This window comes from Euleptes europaea, chromosome 5 (genome assembly GCF_029931775.1).
Source record: "Euleptes europaea isolate rEulEur1 chromosome 5, rEulEur1.hap1, whole genome shotgun sequence".
NCBI lineage: Eukaryota > Metazoa > Chordata > Lepidosauria > Squamata > Sphaerodactylidae > Euleptes > Euleptes europaea.
The window spans coordinates 58190810-58213131 of NC_079316.1; the positions used below are offsets into that span (position 1 = coordinate 58190810).

Below are 22322 nucleotides of genomic sequence, written 5' to 3' on the forward strand. Positions count from 1 at the left end.
ACCCAAATCTCCTGGTGATATGACAATGGTCCTGAATTGCTGCTTGACTGCTGTGGTTCAATAGCTAAGAGTGAACAAACTAAAACTAAATTCTGACAAGAAAGAAGTAATGCTGGTTGAGAAGGTGGAGCTGTTGAAGGACATTGTGCTTCCCACCTTCAGCTGACCCAATTAAGAGCCATGGGGTAATACTGGATCCAACATTACTGCTGGAGAAGCAAGTTACCGTATATACTCGGGTATAAGCTGACCCGAGTATAAGCCGACCCCCCCAAATTTGAGGCCAGAAAAGGGAATTTCTTATTGACCCGCGTATAAGCCGAGGGTCAATAAGAAATTCCCTTTACTGGCAATGCTGCGCTCTAAAATGGCGGCTGCCATTTTAGAGCGCAGGGATGATGTCGCCCCTGCCCCAGGTCGCCCTCCCACCGGTCTCCCGGGCCCTCCCGACCCACCCCAACCCCAGTGCCGTCCAAGGGGGGAGGGGGAAGATCCCCTGAACCCCCTACTCACCGGGAGACGCGGCGAATCGGCAGCGGCGGCGGAGCGGCCTTCCTGTGCCTGCAGGAGGCCCCCCCAGGCCGCTGCCGGCTGCAGGGAGCGGCGGCAGAGCGGCCTGGAGGGGCCTCTTGCCGGCCCAGGAAGGCTGCTGCCGGCTGCAGGGAGCGGCCCGGGCGCGGCAGCGGCGGAGGCGCGGCCTGGAGGGGCCTGGAGGGGCCTCTTGCCGGCCCAGGAAGGCTGCTGCCAGCTGCAGGGAGCGGCCCGGGCGCGGCAGTGGCGGAGGCGCGGCCTGGAGGGGCCTGGAGGGGCCTCTTGCCGGCCCAGGAAGGCTGCTGCCGGCTGCAGGGAGCGGCCCGGGCGCGGCAGCGGCGGAGGCGCGGCCTGGAGGGGCCTGGAGGGGCCTCTTGCCGGCCCAGGAAGGCTGCTGCCAGCTGCAGGGAGCGGCCCGGGCGCGGCAGTGGCGGAGGCGCGGCCTGGAGGGGCCTGGAGGGGCCTCTTGCCGGCCCAGGAAGGCTGCTGCCGGCTGCAGGGAGCGGCCCGGGCGCGGCAGCGGCGGAGGCGCGGCCTGGAGGGGCCTGGAGGGGCCTCTTGCCGGCCCAGGAAGGCTGCTGCCAGCTGCAGGGAGCGGCCCGGGCGCGGCAGTGGCGGAGGCGCGGCCTGGAGGGGCCTGGAGGGGCCTCTTGCCGGCCCAGGAAGGCTGCTGCCGGCTGCAGGGAGCGGCCCGGGCGCGGCAGTGGCGGAGGCGCGGCCTGGAGGGGCCTGGAGGGGCCTCTCTCTGGCCCAGGAAGGCTGCTGCCGACTGCTGGGAGCGGCCCGGGCGCAGCAGCGGCGGAGGCGCGGCCTGGAGGGGCCTCTTGCCGGCCCAGGAAGGCTGCTGCCGGCCGGGGAAAGGTGCGCAGGCCCGGCGGCAATGGCGGCGGTGACGGCGGTAAGTTCCCCCCTCCCCCCTCTACCGTATTGACCCGCGTATAAGCCGAGGCCGGCTTTTTCAGCCCTTTTTTTGGGCTGAAAAACTCGGCTTATACGCGAGTATATACGGTACTAGAGCTGCAAAAAATGCTTTCTTCAAACTCAGTTTAGCCAGTAAGATGGAATATTACCTCGATTTGGTTGATCTGGCCACCTGGATTCATGCCATGGTGGCATTGATACTAAACTCCATTTGGTGCAGAATGCCACATCATGGATATTATCAGAAGCTAGCCAGATCATGCATATTACTCCCATTCTACAATCACTCAATTGGCTGTTCATCAGTTACTGAGAGCCAGGGTGGTATAGTGGTTAAGAGCAGTGGACTCTAATCTGGAGAACCCGGTTTGATTCCCTACTCCTCCACATGAGCAGGGGACTCTAATCTGGTGAACTGGATTAGTTTCCCTATTCCTACACATGAAGCCAGCTGGGTGACCTTAAACTAGTCAAGGTTCCCTTCGAACCCTTCAGCCTCACCTACCCCACAAGGTGTCTGTTGTGAGGAGAGGAAGGGAAGGGGATGGTAAGCCAGTTTGATTCTCCTTAAAAGATAGAGAAAATCGGCATATAAAAACCAACTCCTCCTCCTCCTCCTCAGGTTAAATTCAAGGTGCTGGCTGTCTCATGTAAAGCCCTCCATGGCCTTGAGCCCTCACATCTCCAGGACTGTCTCTCCTCTTTTGCTCTTTCATGACAGCTTTGCTCATCCAAGCAGGGCCTTCTGAAGGTGCCACCCGGAAAATGGGCAAGATCAACAACTGTCCATACATGTGCATACTTTGTTACAGCCCCCTTATGGAATGGCCTGACTGATGTGGTCAGGAAGGCTCCAATTCTCCTGGCATTCTGCAAACTATGCAAAGCTGAATTTTTCTTACATTCGTACACAGGTAATAGGGTTATATTATGATGGAATGGTTCAGAAAGAAAGGAAAGGGACATACCACTATTCATAATATGTATTATCTGTTGCTATATGTATTGTTCTAATATGCAATTTCTGCATTGTTTAACATGCCATGTTAATACTTATACTTGATTTCAGCTTTGTTTCAGATTTTGCTTGGTTTCCGATTTCTGCAGTCTTATTCCTATTACAGCGCTTACTGGATGTCCCATCCTGTTGACTGTAATGACTTCCACTGTGTAATCTCCCTTGAATCTCAGTGAGAAAAAATAGACTATAAATAACATAAATAAATACTTTAACTTAAAAGGTTTCAAATGGAATGAAAGCTGGCAGTAGGATCACATAAAGAAGAATCAGTCTAATAATATAATGGAGCACCAGCAAAAGAATATGAAGGTTTAGAACTGTCACTCTGCAACTAAAATTCATTATTTGCATCATTTACATTGAGTGTAAACTACTTTAAATCTCTGTGGGAAAAGCAATAAAAACCCTATCTTCTAAGTAAATAAAAAAAGAAAAGCTAATTAGATGGCTAAATTAAGCTCATCTTCATTTGACAGGAAAATAAATTTGTGGAAACAGGCCAATGGTGAATAAAAACAGGAGCAAATGAGGTGACATGTAAAAGGTAGAAGCTATGAAATCAAAAGCTTATCAGTTCATAATTCCTAACACTGAAATAACTACAGACAGGATTTCAAAACAGTTGTCTGCAAAACTAGAACTGAATACTGCCTAGACTGAACTGTCTTTTAGCCCTCCAAGGAAGGACCTGTAAAAAAGAATAAACAGACCATCCGCAGACACTCCCAAAGCAGTGGCAGCCTGAAGTACAGATATTTGGGCAAAGCTCAGATGTTACAGCAATGGTGGCCAGCACAGCCAACTTCAGTCTTTGCTTTTTGGGGACAGAAAAGGCCATATGTGCTGTGGGTGTAAGGATACTGGTGTACTGGCCAGACTCTACTTTTGCATACATGGTGAAATTACATGTTAATGTCATTATGACCAATAAGAAGAGAGCCCCTTTGAACAGATCTTACTTGGAAGTATGTTTGGTCCCATCACTATCTGAGACATACTGAGCATCTGAGTCCTCTAGCTGTAGTATACATAATGATTCTATTCCAAGAATATCACCGTACACATTGAAGCACTGGGCATAATTTGCTACTCATGAAGATCAAGCAGAATGGCTCAAAAGGCCGTATGTTAACTAAAAGAGTATTTAAACTCTGAAAGTAGTTGCATTTGTTTGACCCGAAAAAAAACACATTTGTGATTTTTCCTGCTGTCATTCTCTTCTACTACATTTTCTGAGCCAATTTCAAACTCAAGCAATTCATAAGGGACATAGAACCAAAAAAAATAGAAGGCTGTTATAAATTGCATATTAGCTTCTTCCAATGGGAAATGCAGAAGTGAACCCCACTTTCTCACTCACACTTTCTTATTTATTTGTTTATTTATTTGTTTATTTATTATTTGCATTTATATCCTGTCCTCATTCCCGGCAAGCCGGGCTCAGAGCGGGGGTCAACATGGGTTTTAATCCTTCAAGAAAATGATTAAATATAAATATGTATTTTAGTTATTTGCAATGCAATCCTCACAAGGGGGCAAAGGGCACAGGAAGCCACCTAGCCGATATGCCTCAGAGACACAGTGGAGTTAGTCAGATCAATAAGCTGTTCCTGCCTGGAAATGCCCCCCAGTAAAATCTGTGGCATAGCCCATAGGTTATTGAGTCTGAAAAATTAATCCCCCGATCAGCCACCATGCCTCCCCCCATCCAGTGTTTTGAAAAGCACAGGAGGCCAATAAATGCCATGCATGGCACCCATTGGCCATTAGCTGAACCCCCTCCCTCCAAGGCCATGGTAGTATCCATCGGGCAATCTAAACCCTGGTCGGTTCATGCCCAGGCAAGATGCCAAGTTGCACAGCATTGAGCTATGTTTGCTGTCCCCATGACCATGGGACTTAGCATCTTGCACCACGGTGCAGCTCACACATACTTGAGCAATGGCGCATCATGTGGGATCATGACTCACTGACAGGGCAAATAGGTGGGGGAAGCAGCTGCGGAGGACCAACAGACCCCTGTGGACCTGCTTCCCCCAATTTCCCCCTAACTTAGCTTAACCTTCTCTAATACCTTGATGCAACCACATTTGGAATTTGTCAAAGTTTTGTCAAACATAATATAAAGCACGATTCCCCTCCATACACACACACACACACACTGAGGCCCCTTTCAAACTGCCCTTATAATCCATTTGAGCTAACGGTTGCTAATGGATTTTTTAAACCTTTTCAGACAAAGCTGTTTGTGTCCCATTGTCATCCCAGAGCTCAGCCATTTTTTATGAAAACTGATTTATCTCACTTTCAGTTCTTCCTCGCACTTCTGAATAGCTGCAGTGTGCTGTTTAAAATGTCTGGAGAGCTTTCGAAAGCACCGCGTCCTCCCGCCCCCCCGGCCTTTTCCCACTGCAAGTTCTTTTTCAGTTTTTTTTAATGTTCCAAGATTCGTGCTATAGCACCATAGTGCTAGACCACCATAGCAATCCAATGCATCTGATAGCTGGTGATAATCGAAATTCAGTGCTGTATCACCAGCATATAGATGCATTGGATTGCTATGATGGTCTAGTGGTGCTATGATGCTACAGAACTAATCTTTTGTAATCTTACAAAAAATGAAAAAGAATTTGCCATGAAAAAAGGCGGGGAGGGGTGAAGCACAGCACTGTTTGAAATGGCCAGAGTAGTTCAGAGGACTTTTGCTGTGATTCCTTATTTTTGCATAGGTCATTACTGGTTAAGGATTCAAATCCATGTGGTTTTTGTTTTTTGGGTTCAGGAGTCCAGGACCATTATTTTCAATGGGGAATGTATATGATGATCCACTTAGGAAGATAATGGCAGAGTGAGTGCTTCCTGTCCTCTAAAGAACTTCCAAGTTTTAACCATGCATGATAAAATTACTACACAAAGGCAAAAGTACTTACGACCATCCACAGTTTTTGCCTCCAAATGGACAATGTCTGGCTCTTTACTGGTTCCCATCCTGGACCTGGAAAAGTAGAAACCAAAGCTTTAGTTTTAATATGTTATATATGTGTGCATGCATGCATGCTTGTGTATTTCTATACTTAAATGGATAAATAGAATATTTCTATTTTGAACAATTTAAGTCTGTGTGTTTAAATGAATACTTAATAAGAAATATTTTACTATTTATTTTGCCAAATGGAAAGCAAAATTCCCCATTAATTTTCAGGCATGTTATTGATTCAAATATTAAATGATGAGAGGCCAGAATAACTAGAAAATAAACTATACTCACTTTCTCATAGAATTAGAAGCATCAAAATACAATACACTCTGCAGATTATATGAATGGAGTAAAATGCTCCCGTAAACACAATACAATTCAATACAATTCATCCGATTATACAATTTTCTAGGAAAAGCTTTGTAACCACACAATGGTTTGTACTATACCACTTATTTATGGCTCATCACTATGAGAAACAAGAGTTCATCCCCAGTCTTATAACCAAACTAGAGGTGGCAGCATCTCCACCCAAAGGATGCTTCCACCATTTTAGGGTAAAATTCCATCAGTTCACAAACGCCATTTGGACCTGATCTTGATAGGGACTGTAGTGTGGTGGGCAAGAGGGACTCCATGCACATTTTCAAAAGCCCAAATCCCCAATGTTTGAGCTCTTGAAAATAGCATGCAGCTGGGGGGAATTGGTGCCCCTTCTTCCTCTGCTGCGGTCCCAATCAGGACTGTGCCTCTGTGGCATTTGCAACCAGGTAAATTTCATCCCTAAATTAGTGGAGGCATCCTTGCGGTGGACTTGGAGATGCTGTCATATCTAGTTTGAGTCTTAGGTAGCTATATCTATAGAATAAAAATCCAGGACTTTCAGCTCTTTAGGAACACATTTCTGCGCAATGACTATCCCCATAAAAGGAAGCTTCCCCCCCCTTTTTTTTAAGGTACTATTAACTATAAAATTTCTACCACTGCCTTGGCAAATGCCAGGAGATTTTGAAGGTGGTGCGTGGAGAGGGTGGCATTTGGGGACAATTGATTTTCCCCAGTATCTATGGTAAAGACCATAGGGACAAGGAGAAATTCCTGGAGCATTACTACAGAAGCAATTTTCTAGCTATTTTTTCTTCCACTCCTCCATTTCTCAAGAGTTGTGTATTGTAACCAAGGGCAGAGGTTTACCTGCCAGGGGCAGGTGAATGGCAAGTAGGGGTGTGCACCATTAAAAAAAATTTTTTTTTGTATTTTGGGGTTTGGGGTTTATCAAACCTGGAAAATTATGAAAAATATGAAAAACCCAGATTTTTAAAATTTTTGGGGTTAATAAACCCAAACCCCAAAAATACTGAAAAAATACCTCCCACAGGAAGCTGGGATCGGAATGCTCCTGCATTCCTATCCACACTACTTGCCGGGTCAGGCCTCCATGGAGGCTTGAGCTAGCAAGCAGAGTGGATAAGAAAGCAGGGGCTTTCCTATCCACACTGCCTGCCTTCTCTGGACTCTGGAGAAGGTGGGCAGCATGGATGTGAGTCAGCCAGCACATAAGTAAGGGGGGGAGGGAAGAAGGGATGGAGGGGGGAAATGGCAGGGGGGCCAAAGCAACCCGAATAATGCCAAATAAATTTGGCATTATTCAGGTCCTCTTTTCTGGCTCCCATTTATTGCTGCCATTTTTTTGTTGGTAACCACCCCCCATACTAAAAATACATATCAATATGCACACCCCTACTGGAAAGCCTAATTAAGAGAAAGCTGAAGTTTACCAGTTTATGGCTCTTAGCGTGTTCCTTCCATATAATCTTGCTGGACAGATTTGATATAAACAATTGCAATATTCAGAAGCCAATGGAAGAACATTGTAATTTGCCAGGACGCTATGCTGCTGATCTAAAACTTACCATTTTCCAATACAAGAATTTCAAAGGAAGACACCAACTGCTGAATTACAGGAAGCCGGCTTAACAAAACTGGGGGGATTGCATTATCATTAATTACTGCTATTGTGAATAGTCTATGTAGTATTCTTGATTACATTTGAATTTTACATTATCACACCCTGTACTTCCAGCCTTTCACAGCCCTCTGGTCCTTCTTTCTACAATTTTTTTTCTTCATAACATTGTATTTGTATCTACCAAGTGAGGAGTTAGTATACACATCTGAAGAAATGGGCTTTAGTCCATGAAAGCTTATGACAGAATACAAACGTAAGTCTTTAAGATGACACCAACTCATGTTTATTTTTTTTGCTCTAATAGACTAACATGGCTGCCCATCACATGCACTATACTTTGTTTCTCATAATAATACCATGTGAAACATCACAATGAGCTAAATTTTCAATTTAAAACAATGATTTAAAGTAGAGAGCAAATGTTGAGATACTCTTCAAATTCATTTCTCTCCACAGCATCTTCGGGGGAAAATACCATTATAGCAGATCCCTTCTATTTTTCAACTTATTTCAACAAGTAACTTTTGAAACTCCATTCTATCAGCAGTATTTCAATGTAAAGGAGCAAATACCAATAATCATCTCTTACTAGATTTGAGTGACTAAAATGATTAATGTATACAGCAGTCTATATTTGCCAAAAGCTAACTAAATTAAGTGCACAGGAGGGGGGAAAAGCCTAAAACTTTTGAATAATTACCTATTGTCAGTTCTTGGATTAGAGGGCTCTAATCCAAGAGCCTTCCTTCAATTTGCAAAAAAAGAGATACTTATTTAACTTTGGGGAAAACGTGTCCTGGATACTAATCTTATGGCCCAGTTTTATTTTGTTTTTTAAAAAAGGCTTTAGATAAGTGGTGGCCAAAATGATTTTAGGGTGAGACTAATTCAACTAACATCACACCCAGTGTTAACTGTGCTCCTGCAACATTGCATATATGCCCATTTCAAGTTAGCCTTTCCAAAGCTGATACATAAAACTGGGTCATAAAATTAGTTGTATTACTTATTCTCACTATTTTTTTTAAATATCAATTTGAAGTTTTGTGGTTTTCATTTTTCGTACAAGGCATCTGTTTTTGAAAATGAGTTAGCAATGGGAAGAGACGCAAGTAGTTAGCTTGTTCACCACTTGCCACTGACACTACAAGTGTGAGAAGGATCCTTAGAGCAACAGAAACATTAGGCACATTAACCAGGAGTTTTTGTTGCAGTATGAAGAGACATACTCCTTGTTGTGGCATAGACTTTGAAGTAGGGTTGCCAGGCCCCTCTTTACCACTGGCGGGAGATTTTTGGGGATGAGCCTGAAGAAGGCAGGGTTTGGGGAGGGGAGGGACTTCAATGCCATAGAGTTCAATTGGCAAAGTGGCCATTTTCTCCAGATGAATGGACCTCTATTGGTTGGAGATCAGTTGTAATAGCAGGAGATCTCCAGCCTGGAAGTTGCAGGAGGAAAAATAATACCAACCTCGAAATTTTAGTAAGAAACTTATATTCTACAATGTGTACGTGAAAAGTGAATATAAATACAAATACTAATCAAAGGAAACTTAACCAACTAATGGAGATAACATACATGGAATGAATTTGTACAAAGTAGCTGTATACAAACACTACAACGTTTTGCAAGGCAACAAAGTCACAAGATAGTATGGTAAGTATAAATAGCAATAGCATAAAGTCAATTTCTCAATTTCTTTCTTTTTAGAACAATGGAACGTATGGAATCAAGAACAGGTCAAAACGCGGTCCGGATGTCCCGAATGTTTTCACTGCCTGCCAAGGCAGCTTCATCAGCAAATCATACATTCAGATGTAAAGTTCCTGAAACATAATAAAACCATTCTCCAAAATATATATCTCATTCATATTATTCTAAAAACATTATTATAAAAAAATATTCAGCAAATATAAAGACAACAATACTATACCTAAAAAGGAATTCTTATTCATTTCAAAATTTCAAGAGGTCATCCTTCTTTGCGCCTGTATGGCTGTCCTGCCTTCAAGTGTTAGGATCTAAGCTACAGGTGTCGGTAATTTATTCATTACAGTTTGAAAGTTAAGCTGAATGGTAACAGCTATGTTTCCTTAGACTAGACGGAAAATTATAAAAAATGATAAATCAATTTCATTATTTAAACCGAATGGAAAATAAGATTGGAAAAAATAAATAAAGTGCATTTCTTGTCTTAATAAATTTTTTTGTACATTTTCTGAATCAAAAGAATTACCCCTGTAGACCCAAATGACAAAAAAGCTAAGTCATTTTCATTATGTTTGTTATTAATGAGGTGAAGAGTTAAAGGGGAGTCCAATACTTTTGCCCTAATCCTAGATTTATGTTCCCCTACGGCACTTTGATGGGTCTAAGTGTGCTTCCCACATAAAGTTTTGAACATTTGCAAGTGATGCCATAAATGCACTGGCTAGTGGAACAATTAGAAAAATGGTTAAGCTTGAAAATAAAATTGGAAGAGGTAGAACTGAACTCCCTTAGAGGAAGACTAAGGGAACAGAAAGAGCAGGAGCCACATGGAAAATGCCCTAAAACCAAAGATGGTGGGCGTCTAGGAGCAACATCTGAATGAATCAATTTGTCCCTAAAGGAGGCATTACATTTTAAACCAAAAATCGGGGGTTCAGAACATCCAGCTATACTCGTTAAAATATGCCAGTGTTTATTAATGATACGCTGGATTGCACTGGAGTGCCTACTGCACGTGAGAGAACAAAAAATTCTATTCCGTTCGTTATTGGTCTTATTGGTTTGTAACATAGAGTTGTGGTCCCTAAGATCTGCTTTAAGTTTGGCTTGTTGGATGGTATCTGAAGGATATCCCCTATTAGTAAGATCTACTTGGAGATTGTTAGCTGCTCTTTCATAATCGTAAAATCGGGTAGAATTTTTTTTTAGATGTAAAAATTGACTGAAAAGAAGGTTGTTTTTCAAATGAAAAGGATGGTAAGATTCAAATCTCAAACCAGCATTCCTTGCCATAGGCTTTTTATATGGTTTAAAGGCTAAGGTCCTATCGCTATCAATGAAGAGCTCCAGATCTAAAAAATAGATGCTCTCAGTGTTATAAGTGCCTGTAAAGCTTAGGTTAGGATCACAATTGTTGAGCCATTTAGTGAAATTAACAAAAGATTCTGCAGTCTTAAATAAGAATAACAAATCATCAACAAAACGCCGGAATAAAATAATATCGTCCAAGAACTGATTATTAGCCAAGATGAATTGTTTCTTGAAGGTGACCATGTATAGATTGGCTATTGCGGGGGCGCAAGAAGCGCCCATTGCAACTCCTTTAACTTAACTTCAATTTGGGAAGTATTTCCAGATAAACCTTTTAGGATGGTGTCATCAAATATCTCTATTAAAGCACCGTATGTACTACCAAGATGATATCTATGTGGTTTCAAAGCATCAATTTGTCTCTCCCATCTTGTTTCACTCAACACCTTAACAGTTATGCCTGATACATGGCCAATTAGAAATCACCAACACAGTCGATGCAGATAAATAATTATAGATCTGTTGAACCCAGATGAAGAAACTAGTTGCTTCCAGACAACACTTAGTGGCATCATTGACTACCAAGTTTAAAGAGTGTGCATTGCAGGGCACGAAAAAGGCACATGGTTTTATGTCCAGGACTCTCTTTTGTATGCCATGTTCTTGCCTTTCATGTTACTTCCATTATAATAAATTTGACCATGCAGATTCTCAAGTAGTAATCCCATTTGCTCAAGCTGTCCAATAAGAGTTTCTGTCATAAAAGCACCTGCAGTTTCCTTTAGTGGAACAAATCCCAATAAATAAATATTATTTTATCATAACCTCAGGCTCAGACATCTCATAATCTGATGGTTTGATTACATCAACATAACACAATCATTGTCATTTGTTCAGTATGACTAATATCAGGTATGCAGTCCAGAATAACTGAGTAATATTTGGCTGTTTGCATGTGCTGAAATTTTCTGCTTTATAGCACCTGCTAGAAGCTGTATAAGCTCATGTTGGATATCTTTTCCTAAGTAGCGAGCCGATATGTCTTCATCTTTAACTCTGCATAAGTGTTAATTTATGACAGGATCTAAAGGGCTAAATATTCTACAAACTTCAAAAAAAATCCATTGTTAGCACTGTACACTTTTCACTTCTACCATGGAATGCCAAGTTTTGCATGCCAAGAACGCTGATCAAATCAATCAAGTGTTTCAAGATTTGTTGCCAATATTGTTCTTCTTGCCTGATTTTCTGCTAGTTAATATTATCAATTGTTTTTCCCTTAGGTAAATGCCATTCAAGTTCTCTCCAGGTGTGATAGTTTTCTAAATAGAGAGTATTCCTCTCATGTAAAGATAGAATCGTTCCAATGTTCTTCCAGTCTTTTGAACCTGATTCTTGAAGAATTGATGCACCATTTCTTTTGCTGAACAACCTACAGTAAAAACAAAACAAAACCCACATCCTTTGAGGTGGAATATATCAGCCATTTGCTAGTCTTCTCTGGTAGTGTACAAAATCTTTTGTTTTTTGAGTCTTTGGGGAAATCATATGACACAAGCTGCTGTGGTCCATGTTGTACTATAAACTGTCACAAATTACCACAGCAATAGTTAGGCTAGTTAGCAGGGTCAATGTAGTTCAAGCCTGGCACAATACCATCTTCTTTTGCAGTTTTTGCAGTACTCTCACTTTCCTTGAAATCCTCTTTTTCCTCTGTGTGTTTTATGAAATATCTCCAAATTGTGAACATTCTTTTAGAGTTTGTATCTTTTGTAGCGGGGGCACCACATACAGCTTCCTCAGTGGTAGTTTCAACAAGTGTATAGTCATATTCTTGTTCTTTAATTGCTTTCAATATACAAAGGTATTTCTGGAAGAACCTCTCTTGTTTTGCTTGCTTGTTAGCTCTTTCTGCCTTTTGTTTGGAACTGAGCTCTAGATGATTTTTTAAATCAGCCATAGCTCCCTAGAAAAATAACTATATTTTCTAAATAAGTTTAAGATAAGTCCAGGGATAAGCCAAGGCTGTAGTTAGCACAAATCTACTTAGTCCAAGCCAATCATACAGGAACGAATTGATATGGATTCCCCTCAAGAACCTCGACCAGGCACTTTCTACCTCCTGCCTAAGATACATAAACCTGGCAACCCTGGATGCCCCATTGTTTCGAGCATTGGAACCATCACTGTAGGCGTATCAGGATATATGGACTCCCTTCTGAGACCATATGTCATTAATACCCCCAGCTATGTCCAAGACACCACAGACTTCCTAAGGAAACTACAGTCCATCAACCGTCTCCCAGAAAACAGCATTCTACTCACCATGGATGTGGAGTCTCTATACACCAACATCCCCCATGATGACGGGCTACAAGCCATTAGAAATATCCCTGACAACAACACTGCAGATCTGGCTACACAATTCTTCAGGTTTGTTCTCACTCACAACTACTTCCGGTTTTGTAAGGACTTATATCTTCAAATCAATGGCACTGCCATGGGCACTCGCATGGCTCCACAATATGCCAACATTTTCATGGCAGATCTAGAACAACGTTTTCTGAACTCATACCCACTGGCACCTCTCCTTTACTTGAGATTCATTGATGACATTTTCTTAGTCTGGACTCATGGCAAAGAAGCCCTTGAAAGATTTCACCAGGCTTTCAACGACTTCCACCCTGCCATCAATCTAACTATGAATTACTCCGAACAAGAAATCAACTTCCTAGACACCACAGTACGGATCCACGGGGACACACAAGCACCACACTGTACCGGAAACCGACGGATCGGCAAACGTATCTACATGCGTCCAGCCACCACCCCAACCATATCAGACAATCCATTGTCTATAGCCAAGCCCTACGCTATAGTCGCATCTGCTCCAGTCCTTCAGACAGAGATACACACTTGAGAGACCTACAGCAAATATTTTTGCAGCTACAATATCCTGCTGATATGGTGAGAAAGATGATTGAGAAGGCCAGAATGATACCCAGGCACAACTTTCTACAAGATAAGCCCAGAGAGAATGACAACAGAACACCTCTGGTTGTCACTTATAGCTCCCAACTAAAACCAGTCCAACGTATTATTAAGGACCTACAACCAATGCTGGATTGTGACACTTCCCTCGCTGAAGCACGGGGGGGGGGGGGAGGCGTCCCTTTCTTGCTTACAGACAGCCGGCTAACCTAAAACAACTTCTCACCCAGGATGATAAACTACTTAACAGGAACATGGACTCTGGCACCAAGGCCTGCAACAAACCAAGGTGCCAACTTTGCCCTCATATAGATTCTAGGAACATCATCTCTGGACCCACCAATGTCAGCCATACTATCTCAGGTTCATACTCTTGCTCATCTTCTAATGTGATTTATGCCATCAAATGCCAGCAATGCCCTTCCACAATCTACACTGGACAAACAGGTCAGTCTCTTAGACAAAGATTAAATGGACATAAGTCTGACATCAGAAACCACAATATTCAAAAACCAGTGGGAGAACATTTCAACCTTCTAGGACATTCTGTTGCAGATTTAAGAGTAGCAGTTCTCTTACAAAGGAATTTCAAAGGGAGATTGGAAAGAGAAACTGCTGAATTACAGTTGATATTCAAACTAAAGTCAATGCATTTACCTGGGCTGAATAAAGACCTTGCATTCATGGCTCATTACCAATGCTGATTTCTCCACACCCATCTCTCCCCTGGATATCACAGACTCTTCTGCATACCACACCTAATCCCATCACGCCTGCTATTCACATTTACATACGGTTAACATTTACATACTAATGCTTGTCTGAATTCACTCTCCTCTACTTAAAGACAGATGGATTCACATTCTAGCTGTATCTGAAGAAGTGAGCTGTGGCTCACGAAAGCTCATACCCTACCAGAAAATATTTTTGTTAGTCTTTAAGGTGCTACTGGACTCTTGCCCTTTTCTACTACTGCAGACAGACTAACACGGCTACCCACTGTGAATTATCTTCAAGCCAATCAAGACCAGGAGACAGTTGGGTTTAGGGTGGAGCATGTTGCATGGGAATGAAACTAGCTTATCATGGGGTGAGCAATAGTGAGGTTATAGTATGTCAACCCATGTCACGTGGCTCTTCACTCGAGGCTTTGCTGGTGGTGGTGGAACAAATCAACTAATGGACTGAAGGATCCTAGAAGACTTTACCACAATTGTATCCGGGTTATTAGTCCTCCTTCCACTGCCCCTCCCCCATCTATTAATTTAGCTTGTCATCTCAACCACTGCTGTGGCTGAGATCATTAGGGGTGTGCATATTGATATCCCAAACCGAAGCAGCTTTTTCAGGTTTATTTTCAGCCAAATAGCAAAACTGGAAATCTGAACAAAGCCAGATAGCAGATAGCTGAAAAGCCGAATAGGTATTTGGCTTTGTTTGGCTTTCGGCTTTCCCACGGCTTTTCCCATTGGAAACAATGGGTAGACCTGGTCTCTGGACTTCAAAGCCAGATTTTCTAGTTGTTTTGAACTTGATCCATGGGTAGTCCTGGTCTCTGAGTATGGAGGCCAGGTCTACCAGCTTCTGTGGCTTTAAAAAAAATGGTAGACCTGGCTCCAAATCTGGAAACTAGTTTCCCCATGGAATCTTGGTCGTGAATATGGCTATTACAGCCTATGGGGGATTTTTTTCGCAGGGCTGCGGGGGGGGGGGGGGATTTTTCAAGGTAGAGTCACCAAATTTGCAGCATAGCTGCAAGAAACTCTGTTTAGATTATCATCAAAGTTTGGTTAAGTTTGGGTCAGGGGGTTCTTGTTTACTACCATCTCTAGATGAGTCCATTCTCTTCCTCAAGGAAAAAAGTGAGGCAAAATAGGCATATAGCTTTTCTGCTTTCTCTCTGGCCCATGTCTCAGGTTTCTCCACTTTCACCTAATAGTGGGCCTATGGCCTTGTTTACCTTGTGTTAGCTCCTCACATATCTGAAGAAACTTTATTGCTGTAGCAAACCTTCCTGGCCAACCTCAGCTCACTCTGAGCTTTGGTCTCTCTGATGACTGACCTATAGTGCCTAGCAACCCTCTGGCACTCTTCTTTAGAGGAATATTCTTTCCTTAATTTCTTGAACATTTCCTTTTTTTTTCCTTAGCTCATCATGGAGTTCTTTGCTCATCCTCACTGGATTTTTTAATCCCCTACCATGTTTCCTTCTTGTTGGAATAGTGATGGCTTGAGCTTGCAAGAGCTCTTGTTTTAGGAGAGCCTACCCTTCACCTGCTCTTTTCCCTGCCAGCATTCTTGCCCATTGAATTACTATCATCATGGTTCTGAATTCATTAAGCTCTGCTCAACTAAAATCTTAACATATGCATCTGGCTACAAACTTCCTTCATCCCCTACAGCAAAAGGAATTCTAGGAGGACATGGTCACTTCCCCCTAAGGTCCCTACCACGTTCACCCCAACAATCAATTCTTGCCTGTTGGTTAATATTGAGTATAGCCAACCTCCTCATGGCTTCCCCCACCATTTGAAAATGAAGTTGTCAGTCAGACAGGTCAGGAAGTTGCATGACTGTGGACATTTAGGAGAGTTTGTCTCCCAGCACACATGAGGGAAGGTGAAGTCACCCATAACTACAAGGTCCTGTTGCTTGGATATACTGTCAAGCTGCTCAAGGAGGGCAGCATCGACCTCCTCATTTTGGTCAGAAAGTCTGTAGCAGACTCCAACCACAATACTGTTTGTCCTCCCTTCCCTTATCCTCACCCAGATACTTTCCACTGGGCTGCCACCCACCTCCTCCATTATTTCCTAATAAACAATTCCTCTCCTCACATCCAGCACCACTTCACCTCCTTTTCAACCTTTTTGGGGTTTTTTGAACAACTTATATCTACTACATTCCATTCATGGGAATCATCCCACCAAGTCTCTATAATGCCTACTAAATCATATCCTTCTGTCAGCATTGGAAGCTCAAGCACTTCCTTCTTATTGCCCAAGATTTTGGCATTGGTACATAGGCACCTGAAGCCTCGCACCTTTGGTTCCATTTGACCTGGTCCTGCCAGGTGGGCCTCTGCTGTTTGTTCTCTTTCACGAAAATCCCTGTGTTGGTCGTCTCCTTCCCTTGTGTCAGTTTAAAGCCCCCCTGATGAACCTCCCCAGGTTTCTGCCAAATGCATTCTTCCCGACCTTGATAGGTAAAGTCCATCACTTGCAAGTAGACCACCTTCCAGAAAACCTAGCCTGTGGTCCCAGAATCCAAATTGCTACTGCTGGCACCACCAATGCAGCTAATGGTTCAACTCCATTATCTTCTGTTCCTGTTGCATTTCTCTTCCTCTGATAGGAAGGATCAAAGAGCCACACTTGACACAATGTTTTGATTCAGACATTATACAAACCAGGGTTAGTTTAATAATTGCTTAAATCTGGGGTTACTTTGAGCATTCAAATACAGGCCACTGTTCTAACTGTGCATGTAAAACCAAGAAGTCAAACCATGGTTTGAAGCGGGATTGTTAACAATGGGTAACTGTGACTATGACTGTGCATGACATACAAATGTGGACATACTGACTTAATCCTGGCTTGTTCCCCAATGACACCTTGCATTAATGCAGTCTGGAATATCAGCCAGGTTCTGCAGGGGCGAGTGGTGGAAAAACAGGCAATGAGAAACAGACAAACCATGAAGTGTATGATCACCTGAAACAAACAAACCATAGCTAAAATAACATGGTTTCATGTAATGTATGATCTGAACCAATGAATCATAATCATTTTCGTTGGGGTTTGTTAAGAGGCCCAATAAATCGTGATTGCGGTTAGAAAGAATTCAGGTCAAGCACACGATAAAACAGAGTCAAAGACTTGTTTCTTAATCAAACAAAAATCCTTTACTGTACTAAAAATCAGGAAGGGTAACATGGAGTAAAACAAATAACATCTTCCTATCTAGTTCCCTACAAAACTTGCTATAGATTCTAGCAGGTACTATGGCTTAAATCCCTTTGTCTGTGTTTCAGCTCAGGAGAGCCAAGAACAGGAATCTTGCTTCTGTGAGATTCAAAAAGTAACTAACACATCCTGCTCCAAAGTTCCACACCTTTAACAAAGAACAGGGTAATAAAACAATTCTGACTTCGTGACTCTCTGCACGTTTGCAATGGCGATTTCCTAGCCAACAGAATACTTACATCTGTCATTTACATCATCATCTTGAGACTATCTAAACTACTGATGTAAACAAGTTAACCCTTTAACTGCCCTGACTGAAATGGAACTCGTACTGAATCCCTAACAATGTTTCTTGGTTTGTGTGTTATATGATTTATTCTTAAGGAAATTATCACAGGGTATGACTCTTCTGGCTCAAATCACTTCTGCTTTGGCTGGGTAAGCAGAAAGTTGTATCACTACCACTAAAGTGGCAACACATGAAAGGCAATTCAGTCAGAATGCCCTATTCATTATAAGTGAGCACATGACACCACCTTCAACTGAGTCAGACTATTGGTCTATCAACATCTATCATTTCTGACTGGCAGCAACTTTCCAGGGTCTCATACAAAGATCTTTCAAATCACTGACTAACCTGATCCCTGTAACTGAAGGTACAGAGGACTGAACCCAGGACTTTCAGCATGCAAAGCACATGCTGTACTACAGAGCCACAGCCCTGCCCATAAAGCTTCATTTGCTATATTATTTTTCTGTTATGCAGTTTGCTTGGAGGTAGGGAAATGAGGCCAGTCCAACAACTTTTACAATGAGGCACAAGGAGGCATCAGAAGCTCTGGAAATATTGGACTCATGCTTTTTAAAAGGCATTTCTTTCTTGTAATTCCACAGTTGAGTTGGTTTATGGATCCAGTGAGGGCTTTTGACTGATTAAGGCATTTTATTTTAATTCATCTTGTTGCTGTTATCCCATTATTTAATACTCTCATTAAAATACATGTTAGAACATATCAATTCAGGTGGAATTATGAGAATATGAATAATGAAGACCATTTCTCTTAAACAAATAGCACATACAAGCAATTTACTTATGAAGAGTGATTAGAGATCCTTTCACACTGGCCAGATTTTATTCAAATCCATGCTTTAATATACAATGCATTAATTATATGACTAATCAAGCTGATTCATTGACTAATGCTTTCATTAGTCCACAGTGTCTTTTTTTAATTCATTCTGTTTTGTCCAAACTTGATACACAGTACTTTCTCTTTTAAATTAGTGCTGTCTTCAATACATGTTTATTTTATGGCAGGAGTTGCATACATTACAGTATGCTACTTAGACAGAAGATGCAATACATTCTAGTACTTGATGCTTTGATGCATATTTTTGGAAGGTGGTACATAAAGTAGTTGTTATAATCAGTAGATGTATTCATTTCCATCAGTGGGAAAATATTACTGATTTTTTTTTACCAATATGTCAAATTTGTTCCCAACAAATTCAGCCAAGTCTATCCCCCCCCCCAGCAGTTAACATACTAGCCCTGACCCAGAAAGGGGATTTAAACATGTGCCAGTCAAGTCAGGTGCCAAGCTAGCTCTTGATGAATGGCATTGGTTCCTTGTTAGTATCCAAGTTTAAGTCACCGTGTTGATTATTTATAAAGCCTTCAAAAGAGCCAGAGTGGTCAGATTCAGTTAGCAGCCCAGAGGCGAGAAGTTCAGGTGGGTGCTGCACTATCATGATCTGAGCATGCAAATCTGCTTTAGAAGGGTAGCAACCCAGTTTAAACAAGTGCTTGGGGGCCTCCATGAGCATCATCTCCAATGCTCAGCCCACGGAGAAAGGTGGCAGCAAAGAGGAAGCAGCATCCAGCTTGATTGAACTGCACCTCTCCTTGAGCATCACTTCCAATGGATTGCACAGGTGAGCCAAAGTGTGCTCCATTGATCTACTGGCCAAGCAACTGTAGCACCTATTGTCTTACAGAATTGGAACCCTATGCAGCAGAAACAGATGGAGCAGATACTGTTGAGGCGCAACCCACACAGAGGATGAGTAAGAGTCATTTGGATGGCTATGGCATGAGCCATAGGAGGGACATTAGGAACACTGTGCTGTTCATCATTACTGCATATATCCCTGTTTAGCATCTGTCAAGGTGGTGATTCAGCAGGGAGACGACCTGACAGGATGCCATTCCTGGTGTGCTATGGGTTGACTGCAGTGACCAGTGTGGATTCAGTCACTCTGCTGCAGAGCTGTCATCTCACTGGTTCTAGCCCAGCTACTCCAGCATCCTGCCTCAGGCAGCCATCCATCAGGCAAGTCCACCCCACTCACAGGCATACTGTAAGAAGGAAGTCTTGCCCCATCTCCCCATGGCTTCCCGGAGCAGCTTGCAAAGGCACAGGGGCCATACTTAATACCCTGTTGGTATTTCTATGCTACTGTTCGATAAAGTCTGGTGTGATTAGTGATCTACAGCTCTGTCCCAGTCTGTTTGTTGGTGAAAATATAAGGTAGGGCTGTCGATTCGGTTCGGCCCGAACTGAAAAACAGCCGCATTTCCCCTGATTCGGCGGTTTTTAGTTCGGGACGAACCGAACTCAAAAATGGCGGGAAACCAGGGGAGCCGAATTCAGCGAGTTCGGGAGTTCACTAATAAATTCAGCAAATTCGGGGCGTCAGTAAGCAGCATAACCGTCATTAAGCAGCATTCTCCTCCCCCGGCCAATCGGTGGCCAAGCTGGGTCTTCTTCTGGCCAATCAGTCAGGATTGAGTACTGGAGGAATCAGCTGCTGCGCGGCCCGGCCGGGGAGAGAGAGAGAGTGAGAGAAATCCTTGTGGGGGGGTGCTTGTGCACATTCGCTCCTTTCTGTGGCTGCAGGGGGCGTATTTTTTGGGGTAGGGACACAAAACTTTCAGCAGAGATTCAGACAAGCCTTCTTAAGAGACCACCCAAGTTTTGTAAACATTGGGTCAGGGGGTCCCGAGATATGGGCTCCCCCTTTTTTTCTTTCCATGGCTGCAGGGGGCGCATTTTTGGGGGTACAGATCCCAAACTTTCAGTGGAGCTTCAGATGAACCTTCTTAAGATACCCCCCAGGTTTTGTAAACATTGGGTCAGGGGGTCTCAAGATATGGGCTCCATCTCTTTTCCCTCCCCCCCTTTTTCCATTTACGTGGCTGCAGGGGGCGCTTTTTTTGGGGATACAGCCCCCAAACTTTCAGCATAGCTTCAGACAATCATTCTTAAGATACCACCCAAGTTTTGTAAAGATGGGTTCAGTGGGGGCAGAAATATCGGCTCCCCCCTTTCTCTTTCCGTGGCTGCAGGGGGCACATTTTTGGGGGTGCAGATCTCAAACTTTGAATGGAGCTTCAGACAAGCCTTCTTAAGAGACCACCCAAGTTTTGTAAACATTGGGTCAGGGGGTTTCAAATGGTGACTTAAAGAATGCATTTGCCTGGTCCCGAGTCCCATGCAAAAGGGGAAATTCCACCCCCTCCTGCTCATTATGCATAGCTAGCTGCCTCTGTCCCTTTCCATGGTTTGCAAACTCCCAGGTGTCAGGTGTTGCTTTGCATGTTTGCAAGGCTATTGCTTTGCAGTGTTGCTTTGCAGTTGTGTTGCTCTGCAAACTTCTTAGCACCTGCCCCGTTCTTTGCATGTTTGCAAAGGTGTTGCTTTGCAGTTGTGTTGCTTTGTAGTGTTGCTTTGCAAACTTCTTAGCACCTGCCCCGCCCTTTGCATGTTTGCAAAGGTGTTGCTTTGCAGTTGTGTTGCTTTGCCAACTTCTTTGCACCTGCCCCAGCCCTTGCTCTCATCAGCTGTTTGTCGGGGCTGGGAGCTTTGTGCTTGGGTGGCAAGCTCTGCTCAGAGATGCACATTAAGGGTGGGGGGACCCCTTTCGGGTCCCATATCTCAGCCCCCCCTGACCCAATCTTTACAAAACTTGGGGGGTCTTGCAAGAAGGGTCTTTTGAAGCTCCGCTGAAAGTTTGGGACCTCTACCCCCCAAAATTCCCCCCCCTGGAGCCACGGAAAGGGGCGGTTGTGTTTTTAATGGCTTATACCGAATTTTTTTTTCAACAGCCCTAATATAAGGTTTTCTCATCTGTCCCTCCCACCCCTTCTGTGGTTTCCTTATGGTGCCTCTTGAATTGATCTGCCTTTCACACTTCTGAGGGGGTGGCCACCCTTCTTCAGTCCACATCTCCTTCCCACTTACACACTCGGCTGGCTGCTGTTCGTAGCAAGCACAGGGAGCAGGCTGAGGGTGGTCTGAGGGCAGGCTTTGGTCTCATGTTCCCCCACAGCAATGCTGACATCTGATCAGCCATGCAGGCTTGCAGTTTAGGCATGTGGGAATGTAGGACGGGCAGGGAGTAAGGGTGTGGCATGGAGAGATTGTGAAGCGGTGTCTCAGCAAAAATCATGGCTGTCCAGGGTAGTCCATTGGGTGGGCCATCCTGTTCTCCGACGAGGTTTGTGGGGGTGAAATGTCAGCTCCAAAGCTTTTGCCTGCCTCTGGCCCCTCCCAATGTGGGGACTGAATCCAGCCATGCTATCTCACCCCCCTCCCACTGAGTCATGCCTATCTGTGCAATGTTGTCTGTCTGGTTCCATATGGCTGGTGGTGACATCAGAGCAGCCTAATGCTATGCTTGTTCTGCATCTGCCTTCTTGGCTCAGATGTTAGGCTGTTGGTGTGCGGGGTTGAGGGTTTGAGCCTGGTCCTTTTCCTTCTTTTCTTTTTTTAACCCTTTTTTGGGGAAGGAGTTATGTGGTGATTGGTGGTGACTGGCTGCACTTAAAAGAATGTCATGAGGCACCACTGCCTGATTAGTGGGCATACTCACTATGCAGTCCACACCGTGTTGCTCCCCCCCCCCGCAGAATGTCCATATGG

General features: G+C 43.6%; 1 protein-coding gene across 1 annotated transcript in view; it reads right to left on the bottom strand.

The window, feature by feature from the left end:
• LOC130477365 (VPS10 domain-containing receptor SorCS1) overlaps positions 1-22322 on the bottom strand; it is a 496720-nt gene that overhangs the window by 130028 nt on the left and 344370 nt on the right. The window contains exon 6 of the mRNA XM_056849300.1: positions 5404-5468. Coding sequence (XP_056705278.1) covers positions 5404-5468 — 65 coding nt within the window. The remainder of the gene's footprint in view (positions 1-5403; positions 5469-22322) is intronic.